The 12,798-nt window shown below is 43.5% G+C and overlaps 1 protein-coding gene across 7 annotated transcripts in view; it reads left to right on the forward strand.

Annotated features, from left to right (window-relative positions):
* Positions 1 to 12,798, forward strand: part of garnl3 (GTPase activating Rap/RanGAP domain like 3) — a 69,360-nt gene that overhangs the window by 10,191 nt on the left and 46,371 nt on the right. For 5 of the 7 annotated variants that reach the window (XM_047045778.1, XM_047045773.1, XM_047045770.1 and 2 more), the window contains one exon: positions 11,548 to 11,617. In XM_047045778.1, the coding sequence (XP_046901734.1) occupies positions 11,548 to 11,617 (70 nt within the window). Of the gene's footprint in view, positions 1 to 7,929; positions 8,277 to 11,424; positions 11,454 to 11,547; positions 11,618 to 12,798 lie in introns of those variants that run through there. The other 2 variants (XM_047045772.1, XM_047045775.1) reach the window with 2 other exon arrangements.

Consider the following 12,798-nt stretch of genomic DNA (forward strand, 5'->3'; position numbering starts at 1 on the left):
CACCACAATGCTGACAGCTACGCAAATATTCCCAGGGCTTTTAACTTGTATCTGGGGATTGTAAAGCCTGGGATAGTTTGATAGGGCCAAGTCTCACCACATAAACACACACACACATACACACACCACAGACACACGTACAAAAATGCACATACACTTAAATGCTCTTCCACACATCCACATGCACATGCACATACTCTCACACTCTTCAAAAAAAATTTGGAAAGTGGCAACATTCTAAGAAATATATTAACAAAAAGAAAAACCATTTTTGTGTTGTACCAAAGCGTCCTTTTGTTGTACATAACATTTGATAAGGCTTCCATTAAACATTCAAAGAAAGCAGCATTTCAGATTTGAGAAACGTAGAAAAAATACCACATGCACTGGACAATACATGTTGATCCTTGTAAGAAAGTGTCTATATAGTCATAGTCATATAATCAGATAGTCATATAGCCATATCTCCAACAGAGTGCCTTTCTATAAGCTCATGACACAAGATCGATGGGCTTAATCAAAAGTATAGACAAAAACAACTGTCTGTCAAGGTTACAGGAGGGGGTTGTCCTGCGTCTTGTGTACTCATCATAATGCATGTTGATTTGAGTAGTTGGTGTGTGTGTGGAGGGTGTGGACCTGCAAGGCTGTGTACTGTCAACTGCTGTGTGGCGTCACTGGATTAAATTCATTACCTGTGGCATATTACTGTCACATAATACCTGAACATCCCTCAACACACACACACACATTACTGTACACGTTACTGTAAGAGCATTATCTAAAAGGGCTCCTGGAGAGCACAATCTTCAACATGCAAGAGGCCAGTCACGCATAGACTCCAGAGGCAGGGCCGGAGTGGGACCCATTTTCAGCCCGGGAGTGAAATGGCCAAAACCAGCACATCCCCACCAGGGGCCGAGCCATACGTTGTAAACATTCGTGGCTTAGCCCGAACCTAAGACCTAGTAAAGGTGTTGATGTGAGCTGAAATCAGAAATGTACATGAATACTAGCGCGCAAACAAGATTTTTTACATTAATTTCAATGCTTAATAGTTTTTGGAGCTTTTCGTAATATAAACATTACGTTGGACTCATATTGTTATATTTAACGGAAATTACAACCCACATTTTTCTCTGAAACACTCTGGGCCTTTGAGAAAACATATTTTTACCACCCTTGCAGGAACCTAGATTTATCAAGTGACATCTTTCTTTTTTACCTGGCTTTTTCAGTTCCTCGTGGCATCTTTTCCCCATCCATTTTATTATTTTCGCATCAGCTTAATCTTGCTAACTCCCTCCACAACAATAAATGATGGTTTAGGGGTGTCTCCATAGCAAGAACCTTGGTACACTTGCTTGTGTTTGAAAATAATGGAAGGCCGTTTGTGTCAAAACCCCAAATTTAAAGTTTGTGTAGAGACTGCTAATGTAACCGTGTACAGACGACATCTTTACAGGTCGTTGGACCATCTATGCTTCCATGCTATTGGTTGGCGTCAACATACCCACCCCTTTTTGACATTGGGACCAACATACCCACCCCCTTTTTGACGCTGGGACCAACATAGCCACCCCCCTTTTGACATAGTGTCTGCGCTAGGCTGTACATAGTCCTACTGTGATCATGTGGGCTCTTACATAGCTATTATTTAGTATAAGGTACAGTCCCTTTGTATGGGGGAGAGCAACTTGTGCGGTTTATCCTGTACTACACTTCAGTCCTGTAGGTGGTGGTAATGCACTTATACCTTGTTTGCTAACCGCCATTAAAAGGACCAAAGAAGAAGACGAAACACGTGTGTGATTCAAAGTCTGGTGGAGGTAAATCACAGAAAATGACGACTGGAAACCTTCTGAACAGTTGTGCCCAGACTTTTGCAGAAGGTACCCGACTTCTGCAGAAATGGAAGCTAATGGCACGTGACCCGTGACTTGGAGAGTCTTGTAGCACTGCGGAAAGTTTTAATGATTAGGCTATTTTTCTAAAATATATATTTTTTGGGCCATTGTCTTCATTTTCAGTCGTTGTCTATTTACTGTACATTTACATTTAGCGGACGCTCTTATCCAGAGCGACTTACAGTAAGTAGAGGGACAGCCCCCCCGAGGCAAGTAGGGTGAAGTGCCTTGCCCAAGGACACAACATCATTTAACACGGCGGGGAATCGATCCGGTCACCTTCTGATTACTAGCCCGACTCCCTCACAGCTCAGCCAACTGACTCCGACTGTAGGTTTTAATATTAAGCGGGAAGTTCTGAGAGGATTATATCTGTAATCTGTAGAACACTAGCCAAGATTTGGGATTTAATTCCCTGCTCTTAAAATGTCCAGGGCTTGCAAGGCCTTATGATTGATTACGATTTGACGATTTCTCCTTTTATTACCTGACCTGTGGTTTAATTGCTCGCAGTAGACCTGTATAAAAAAAAATGACAATAAGTTTGTAAATAATTATAATATATACATTGTTATAATAATTATTATTATTATAATAATAATTAAGCCGAAGACTGGGCTAATTAATTCCTAGTCAAGTCAATAGCCTATATTTTGCTGTAGCCTTATGTTATGTGGTGTGTTTGGCCTCCGACAGTTTGGAAATGTTTACAAATGAAGCTGTTTTTAAATGTACAGTGCATTATGTACACTGCATAATATACCAACCCCCTTGGGTTAGAATATTAAGCTAGGCCAACATAAACTAAATTGGCCAACTTTAGACATTTCATAAACAACGTGTTCAACTTTGTGCATAAATATATGGGACTGGGATTTTCCCTAATGCCTAATCCTAATATGCCTGTACTTACTGTAAATCACTCTGGATAAGAGCGTCTGCTAAAATGACTAAAATGGAAATTTAAAATGTAGTCAACAACACAAGCATTTCATGGCAAACTTCCTTGTCATTCATTTTACTAATATGAGGCACCTCGACTTAGGAACGAGGATGCCTCGTATGCCAACCATAGGCCAACCATAGCCTATAATAACTCCAAGTGCAGAACATGGAAGGAGATTGTAAATAATTGATGAAAGGTCATATACACTTTATTAAAATTGGAATTGTAAAATTGTTTTGACATAAAAAAGTATTATGCTGAAACTTTACAACCACCAAAGTGTGAGTGAAAAAAAACTATGTGTGCTCTATGCCCAATGTATGGTCAGAGGGGATTCAAACATTCAATAGCCTACCAAATAGGCAAAGGAATGCACCTGAAATCTGGCCTAATGTGCTGCTTAGCCAATGCAACATAGCGGCATGGAGATTAAATCTGTTCACATATGTACATACTGTATTTGTTCTTACAGCTGATATGCCCCAGTTTCCTGGACATGGATTAAGCCTAGTCCTTTTTCTCTTACTTTTGGACTACAGGTTTAATCCATGTCTGGGAAACTGGGCCATTAAGTAAGTAAGTAAGTAAGACTTTATTTATATAGCACATTTCATACAAGAATTGTAGCTCAAGGTGCTTTACATAAAATCAATAAAAACAATAAAAACAATAATACAAGTGATAAAAGTCATAATTAAAATAGCAACAATAATGTAACTAATAAAAGTGGTAAAACCCTTCTGAGATCAAATTACTTAAATGCTTCAGTAAAAAGGTAGGTTTTAAGCTGTCTTTTAAAAATGTCTAGCATGTTTGCTTCCCTAATATTTATGGGTTATTTGGTCCATAGTTTTGGGGCGTAATTAGCAAAGACCGAATTAAGAATGTGCGCTCATTGCTCGGGTTTAATTAATGGCACTCTGTTCCTTTTTCCACTAATTTACAACTCCGTTCAAACATGCTTTGACCAACACAGGTCCTTATCCTCTATAGCAGTGGTGGGGAACGTCTGGAAATCATTTGGTCCGGCCCGCCATGGCACTGCAGGCACCATATTAGGTGCAATTATTTGTTGGCAGCAGCACTATTTTAAAATGTGGAGGAGGACCGTGGAGGTGCACAGCGTCGCATACCAATGTAGCAAAAAAAATCGCTTGCGAGCACTGCGCGCTCGCATTAAGTGTGGAATTCCTTTCGAGCAAACCAAACCTAGAATTCGTTGTTGGTTTGGGCTGAGCGCCGAATGTTTACAACGTCTGGCTCCACACCTGATTATCACTCTGATTGATAAGCAGTCTCTAAAATGGTAGCAATATAAAAAATAATACAATCCCTTTCCGTAATCATGATACCCCGCCCCAGAAATGACGTGTACAGATGTTAAAAACGGCCGTGTACAGATTACATCAATTGACGTCTGTACACAAATGTTAAATATGGGGTTTTGGCACAAACGGCCTTCCATACAGAAAGAGAGCATGTGCTACAACTGAAAACTGCACTTTTTAATGCACGGTCTGATCATGCGCTTATTTAAATTACACCTAGTGGAGCCTATTAGCTTACTTATCAGTCTCACAGTAACTTAACAAACGTAACACTATTGTTTTATTTGGTGTGTGAAAAAACAAAGAGAAAGCAGGCAATCTGCCGGCCCAATGTATGAGTGGGCTGAGCGGGCCACCGGGAATCCTCCCGATTCTCCCGATGGCCACTCTGGTCCAAAGGTGCCTGGTCACATGACCTGTTGGCTCGAAAACCCTATTGACATTTTATCTGTGCGTTTCAGAGGCTGACGCACGTATTATAGGATTCTTGACAGATAAACGCCACTGATGTGCTCACCTCTGATGGAGGAAGTGCTCCATCCACTTCCCTTGTTAGGGTTGCACACTTCAAAGAAACAATGGTTTATAACAATACAGTTTGGGGGCGGGGGGGGGGGGGGGGGGGGTCAATATGTATCGACTGGAGAGATAGTAGTGTGTGTGAGTTTCTTCTTCTGTGTATGTGAATAGGTACTGTGGGATGAGTGTGGTGAGAGGCATTAATGTGTGTGCGTGTGTTTATACCCCCGGGGCACTAATTATGGAGGTTGTTCACGCATCTCAGGTTGGCTGTTTGTAACTCAATCCCAGGATAAGTGGACAAAGTGTCATTCTGTCCCTTTTGTCAAGTTTTCCCCTCTGAGCGCTCCCACACTGTCCCTGTGGAACAAGCGTTCCGCAACATTGACAACACATGCTTGTGCTCTCATATCACCAAAACAACCTCTGGAGAGGACAATATTAGTACAAAAGTCCACCAATGGTGTTTGTCAGGTGATTTTCCCATGCAGTGTGTCTCAGTGGGGGTTTTCTACTCATGAAATATGAATGGACCTGGCAGCTGCACTCTGAACATTCCAGCAGTATATGAGATGTGTGGGTGGGTGGGTGTGTGGGTGGGTGTGTGTGTATATTTGCATGATGTGTGAGACCTGGTGGGTGTGTCTGGTGGATACCGGACCAGCTAGCCTACTTGGTGTATCAGCTTTACCCTGGCTCACATTTCATGCCTTATCTTGCATGGTGTGCCTGTGTATGTGTGTGTGTGTGCGTGCGTGTGTGTGATCCGCCATTTCATCCTGTAGACACAGACTGACTAGCTAGCATCTGATTATCTGTTAGTTCCTTCCTCTGTCTATCTTTCCTTCCTTTATTGCACTCAGGTCATTCACAATATGTAATCACCCTCCTCGAACACTCTTTCACACAATCACTTACTACTCCCCCCCTCACTTTCCCTCTCTCTCTTTCAGTTGTGCTGTTATACTTACAAACTAAGGGTTCAGGCTAGGCAGGGGATGCGTCTAGTGATAAACTGGGTCGGGCTGGCTAAGACTAGGGCCAGCGGTTGGATGGTGATATACTGACTTTAACCATTTCTGTCTCTGCCCTGGGAATGCAGAGTAGAGTGGAGGGCTGGTCTTTAAACACACACAAACAACTTACAAGGTTGAAAAGGCAGCAAGTTAATCAAGCCAAAGACATTGGGAGTATAATGAGAAAGGTGAGAGGTCAAGAGAGAGAAAATTGGTAGAGAAAAGAGAGTTGAACACTGAACAACACTGGGAGAAAAGAGAGGGAATAGCAGGGATGCTCTCTCTGAATATATGACATCATCATCTCCTGGATCTGGCTTCAAGTGGGATTATGGGTAGGCCTAGAAGAGCCAGCCAGGAGAATGATTGAGTGTTGGAGATCACCCCCCCCCCCACACACACACACACACACACACACACACACACACACCCTTATACCAACACATGTACACACACACTCCAAGCATCTTCCTATAGCTACCACATCGGGGGTAAGAAAGTAATTAGCAGCTTTTCGGTATAAGTGGGTGCAGTATGAATTCCGAACACCTTGAAAAACACACCTATCTGACACACACATGTCCAACACACTTTATCTAATGCATTATACGTTTAATGCATTAACAAACAAATGACCATTTACCAACAAACAAACAACCATTTCAAACAAGTCTTGTTTGAAATGGAACATTGAAATTGATTGTACAAAGCTGAACATATCTTTTAGTCTCCATAGAACATGGATAATAGGTCATTTTCCCCCCTCAGGTGGGTGTTATTAAGTGTCATACAAATGCTTTTCTGTAATAGAGACACCTGGAGATCTGGGCTGGATTGTCCGCTGGTCATGTCCCACCTTAGTGTGTGTACAATCCATCCCATATCCATGATTTTTTTAAATGCTGTAATCTATCTGTCTTGGTGTCACCCTCCTTGTCTTCCTTGTCTCCCCCCCCCTCCCCCTGCAAACTCTACACTTCAGACCCTTACATCTCTACACTTCTCAGGCATCATTTCACCCCCCTCCTGCTCTCCTTTCCACCCACCCTTTATCCCCTCCTCATGCCTGCTCACACCACCTATGTGGCCATGGTTACCTCCTCAAGGCCACCCCCACCCCTCTCTCAAAATCTCTGCCCTCTGCCTCAGCCCCCTCACAACTCTACACTTCTCAGGATTTGTTTCCCCTCACCCCCCATCCCCTCCTTCCTTCATCCTATTTGGACCTAATTACCCCACCTGTGTGGCCATGGTTACCTCCAGAGAGACTGGGGGACTGCCATTAACAGAGCTATTAGCACTATCATTATTCATTATTATCATTATTAACACTCATTACTCATGTGAACACACTCTTGCGCGTGCATCCACTCACACAAAGGCATGCGGACACCACACGCACTCTCTCACACACACAGAGATCCACAGCACACACAATGCTATGCACTGAAAATGATGACGCTCGACACGTGTTGACAACAACTGCTCTTGGTACTTTGATACAGCATTCTGCAGTAACAGGACTCATAATTGGTGGTGATGTAACTGCGTTCAAGTTAAAAACTAAATCACACAAGGCAAAATGCAGGAAACCACTCGCCTCTTAAAATCATAATTATTAGCCTATTATTTGACTATTTTAGCTACACAATGATCCAGTCTACTGTTTTCACCACTTTATTTTAAATAAATACTTGTTTCTTTATTTTACTTACCTTATGAGACCCATGTTTAAGAAATTGATCAAATAGGCCCTACACACAGGCTACATGAAATGGGAAGCAAAAAACACCAGGCTACTTCCTGTCGTTGGACACCATCCTCATCAGTGATCTAGTCAGTCATCATTCGAAAAGGCCCAAACACCCAAAAACTAAACATTTAGTCATTTAGCAGACGCTCTTATCCAGAGCTTAGGGAGATTAGGGAATCGGGCTAGTAATCAGAAGGTTGCCGGTTTGATTCTCGGCCGTGACAAATGACGTTGTGTCCATGGGCAAGGCACTTCACCCTACTTGCCTCAGGGGAATGTCCCTGCACTTACTGTAAGTCGCTCTGGATGAGAGCTTCTTCTAAATTACAAAAAAATGTAACACCCTTGATTAGAGAGGTGACTGACATGTTGCCAAGAGTGTATGTGCTTGTTTGTGCCTATGTGGAGGCATGTTGTTGTGGCAGTCATACTAGGAAGCTAGGCAGTGCACGCTGCCGAGCGCGCGAGCTAAATGTGTCCAGAGGCGGAGATCCGAGCCGGACAGCTAAGGACAGACTCATAGCGCACACACCCCACAGTAACTATTTGGTAAACACAACACATTTCTGGCATGTGTCAGCGATCATTCCCGTAGCTAACCCACATTTTAACAGTGGAGGAAACTCGAATTAAGTACCGCGAAGAAGGTGCTTGGATGTGAGAAGGGAGTTGGAGAGCAGTGATGGTTACGCGTTTGTAGTAAGAGAAAGAGGGAGAGAATACCGCCTTCTTTGCTGGACTAATATCGCATGGGGACATGAACAGTGTTGATCCAGCTTCTACCAAACTGTTGACTTTCAACCAACGGTAAATTAACAAATTAATTTATTCACATAAAGCTTTTGTTGGGGCTTCCTTTACGGACACCAGCCTATCTGTTGAATGCTCCCCTGTCTCTGTTGTCATACGACGCTCCGGAGACACTGTCACTGCAGTATTTTCTGTTACATTGTATTTATTTTGTGTCGTATAATGTGGCATATAATCATGCCAGTCAACTGTATTACAAAATTGACGTGGCTTTCCAGAGAGGTTTTATGTGAAGGGTTCTGGAATTATTTGTAAAGTGATTAGTCTTGTGCTTTGTAGCATTATTCCTCCGCGAACCCCGTTCATAGCCTATGAAATCTATGTCCAATAGAGATGCCTGTACCTCTGAAAATGTATTTTATTTTCAGTTATTTATGTGTTTGAATCTGAAGTACCCTGAGGTGACAACGATGCGTGCGCATTGAGGCAACCAGTTATAAATTCGGTGTTCGGTGCCTGTCGGTCACCACACCGATGGACACCGTTCCAAAACGACAAGATTGTTCAGAGCCCTGGGATAAAGTTGATTTTCCGTAATGTTGAAATTTGACTTGAGCGCTGTAAAACGCATTAGCATATCGATAGGGTTGTTTGCTGCCATGGTGGTGGACGCTGTCCGTGAAGGAACACGGAAACGTTTAAATAATTGATGATATTGCCTGCCTTTTAGTTCTCGGAAGAATGGAGTCTGCGCTGCTCAAGATGAAAGGAACACCTATTTGAATTGTGTTCTTCAGACATGTATTTGTTGGACACATAAACTGACAGTCACTTATCTAGTCCGTAATGTCCGAGTAATTGTTTTGTTGTCATCTCTCTCTCTTTTCTCTCTCTCTCTCTCTCTCTCTCTCTCTCTCTCTCTCTCTCTCTCTCTCTCTCTCTCTCTCTCTCTCTCTCTCTCTCTCTCTCTCTTTCTCGCTCTCCTCCAGTGTTTAAGAGTGCAGTTCCAGCTGTAGAACAGGGCGAGCCCTTTCATAGCGGGTGCAGAGTTAGGTAGAGGGAGGGGTGGAGGAGATACTGAGCCCTGTAGCCTGAGCCTATAGTGCTGGGTCTACATGTTGTTAACAGAGGTGATTTAACGTAGTCATTATCCCACACCCTAAATATGCTCATTTTGTAACAATAGATGGATCTTTTGACAAAATGTCACAGAAAAAAGGTTTTAGCTTTACATTTGTAATGCTAAATGGATCTTTCACCTCAGGGTAATAGGGTCATAATAGGGTCTTGCCCTGATTCTGTGTGTATGTTTGTGTGTGTGTGTGTGTGTGTATGCGTGTGTGTGTGTGTGTGTGTGTGTGTAAGAGAGAGAGAGTGAGAGAGAGACAGCACGGCTCTGTTTCTTGGTTGTTTATTTATTATTAGGGTCAAACTATCGTCTTCAGTCCTCTCCTCATACATCAACACCTTCATCACTCATTATTATCTTTAGCCACTTGGTCATCATTATCATCAGTAGTCCGAGTCTCCATATCTGTGGTTAGTTTAGCAAGCATACACGCTTGATTTCTGCCTGTTTTTTCATTGCATGTCCTGTCAAAATAAAGTTTAGGGTTGTAGCAAGATGGTCCACAGCTCCTGACAGAGAAGACCGGCAGTGTGTAGAACCATACAGCCAGCACATACCACTGTCAGGCTCATGAATACCTGTGTTATTATAACTTCCTCCCACCACTATCACCAACCCTACTCGGCTGTGTGGAGGTCGGTTTATGGGTGGATAGGGGGTTATCTACCCATAAAAGACCTCCACTCCTTCTCTCCCCCATCTCTTCTCCTCTCTTCTCTTCTCGTCTTTTCTCCTCAACTGGATACTTTTCATCAGCCCATAGAGTATGTGAAGGTCGTCAGAGCATTTTCCATCCCTTTATCAGTACCCCCCCCCCCCCCCTCCACTCCATAACATAACCAACCCCCCTCCTACTCAATCCCCTTGTAAGGACAGGTGAAGGGCAGGAGAGGGGAATGAGAAGAGGGATATAAGACTGTAAATGAGATGGAGTTGTAGAGATTGTGTGTTATGGAGGGACTTTTGCCGCCACTGCCGGACGGAGGAGCACACATTGAGAGACAAATACATGGGACATGGAGACAGAGAGAGAACAGGAAACACAAGACTTCTAGGCTATGAAATGGAGAAAGAGAAAGAAAGAAAGACAAAAAGGAGGAATGGATGGAAAGAAAGAGAATAGACGGCCCATATATATATTATTACTTCCTCTCTGCTCATTTTTTCACTTTGAGAGAGAGGGGGGAAGACGGAGAGAGAGTGAGTGCAAGAGAGAATACAGATGGAAAGAGATATATTTACCTGCCCTATTTACTTTATAATACAGAGTGTTTATATATGTACAGACCCTCATGTACTACCTAATACCCTGTTGTGCAAATACACACACACTCAGAAAGTGAATTGTACACTAACACAAACTCCTGTATATGCCATAAAAACTTCAGCTGAAAAGGACAAGCTCTTACAACACAAACCATACTTCAATCTTACTCACAACCTCTCTCTCTGTCACACACACACACATACACACACACTCAATAGAAGAGCTTTGTCAGGGTGCTAACACTGCAATCAATGTTTTTATTGCAGTAGATGTTAATGGAGGTGTAATGATAGCCCACTCTCACAAAGAGCTAGACAGACCCTTCTACATGAGAAAGACATGCACACGTAGACACACTTGGAGGGACACATACACAGGACGTACAATACACATGCAAACACAGACTCCTTCAGACACCTAGCCGATGTTGTCAGCTTGGCACTATAGACCTGCATAAACCTTTGCAATATGTATGGTGTGTCTGTTATTTGGGTGTCAGTCAAACACAGTTGCTGTACTTGTGACTGTGTGGCAGAGTAGTCTTTTCCCCCAGGGAAAGTGTATCTATCACTGGTACTTAATTCAATCTGGGCCTTGGTCTCGACACACACACACTCACACACACACATACACTGCTACTGCGTCTGTTCCCCGCTAGCTGGCAAACACACTACCACCCCAAGAGAAAAGAGCGAGTGAGAGAGACAGACAACCAGAGAGAGAGAAAGAGAGAAAAAGAGAGAGAGGGAAATGTAGAGACAACAGATGAGAGCAAAACGAGTGAGAGTCAAGGGAAATAGGAGACAAAGAGACATGCAACCTGTATGAGTGTGCGAGTGTACGTTACAGTAATCCTTATGTGTGTGTTAGTCTATTAGTGTGTGTGTTCTGATGGAGGGACTGTCCTGACTGACCATGCATGTGTGTTGCAGCTCAGCCTCTGAGGACCTGGGCTGTAGGCGTGGTGACTTCAGCCGAAAACACTATGGCTCCGTCGAACTGGTGAGTTACACTCTTGCCACTTATTATTATTCTGTGTGTGCGTGTCCTTCTTTCCTTGCGCTCCACCTCCCACTCCCTCCACCCAATCCAAACCCTCCACCCCCCTTTGCAGAGAATGTTCCTTCACCTTTCCCCCCTACCTCTTTTCTCTCTCATCACTCCTCTTCATTTCCGGACCCCTTTTTATTTCCGTCTGTCCTTTATTTTTTTCCCTTTTGTCGGTGTGTAGGGATGAAGGGAGGGGAGGACACGTAGGAGGGGAAGGAGGGAGAATGAGTCATAAGTGTTTTGGTGTGGTCTGTTGTGATGAGCATAGCCATCATGGCCTACATAGACTAAGGCATAGGACTGCTGCCTCACAACACACACACGCACACACGCACACAGGCACTGACACGCACGCACACATTGCTGCAGTTTTAGCACTGTGGTTTATTACCCTTGTGTTGAGTCATGACTGTGCCATTAGTGGGTGTGTGTGTGTGTTTGTGTGTGGCAAGAATGGAACTGTATGGAGCCTGCCTGTCCTGATAAGCAACAAGCACAGGAAGTTGTGGAGTGCCGCACAGCTATGTCACTTCCTGCCCGAGACACTGTGTGTTTGTTTGGGTTCTGTCTGATTAGCCCTGGTGCTTACCACTTGTTGCCTATCTGTTAACTCCAGCGGCATGGTAAAGTGTGTGTGTGAAAGTGTGAAGGCATGCATGGCACACAAGTTAAACATTGTGCCATACATATGTGTACATATGTGTATTGTGTAACAACATATGTGTGTGTGTCTACCACCTGGGATGGTAGTATGATACTAGTACACATGATGCAGCTGGAACCAGGTGCGTTTGTTCTGATTCCCAAGGCTGCCGTAGGCATCTCTGACCACGGCCTGTCCTACTATCTGTTTCAACTGTCAGAGTGAAAGAAAGACAAAGAAAGAGTGGAAATAAAGAGTCAACAGAAGCACAGATGGATTCTGAATCATTTTATTTGAGGGGATCTTTAGAGCGAGGTTGTGACTTGCCAGCAATCATGTTGTCATCACCTCTCGTTCACTACATAGGCACAGATGCCTCAGAGAGGTGGCATCCACCTTAGCTTTACAAGGCTGCGGCAACAATGATTCACACACACACACAGACGCCAGGTCTCGCTGTAGGAGCTGGCTTAGGCCCAGTTTCATCCAT

The sequence above is a fragment of the Hypomesus transpacificus genome, chromosome 22, assembly GCF_021917145.1.
Source record: "Hypomesus transpacificus isolate Combined female chromosome 22, fHypTra1, whole genome shotgun sequence".
NCBI classification, from domain to species: Eukaryota; Metazoa; Chordata; class Actinopteri; order Osmeriformes; family Osmeridae; genus Hypomesus; species Hypomesus transpacificus.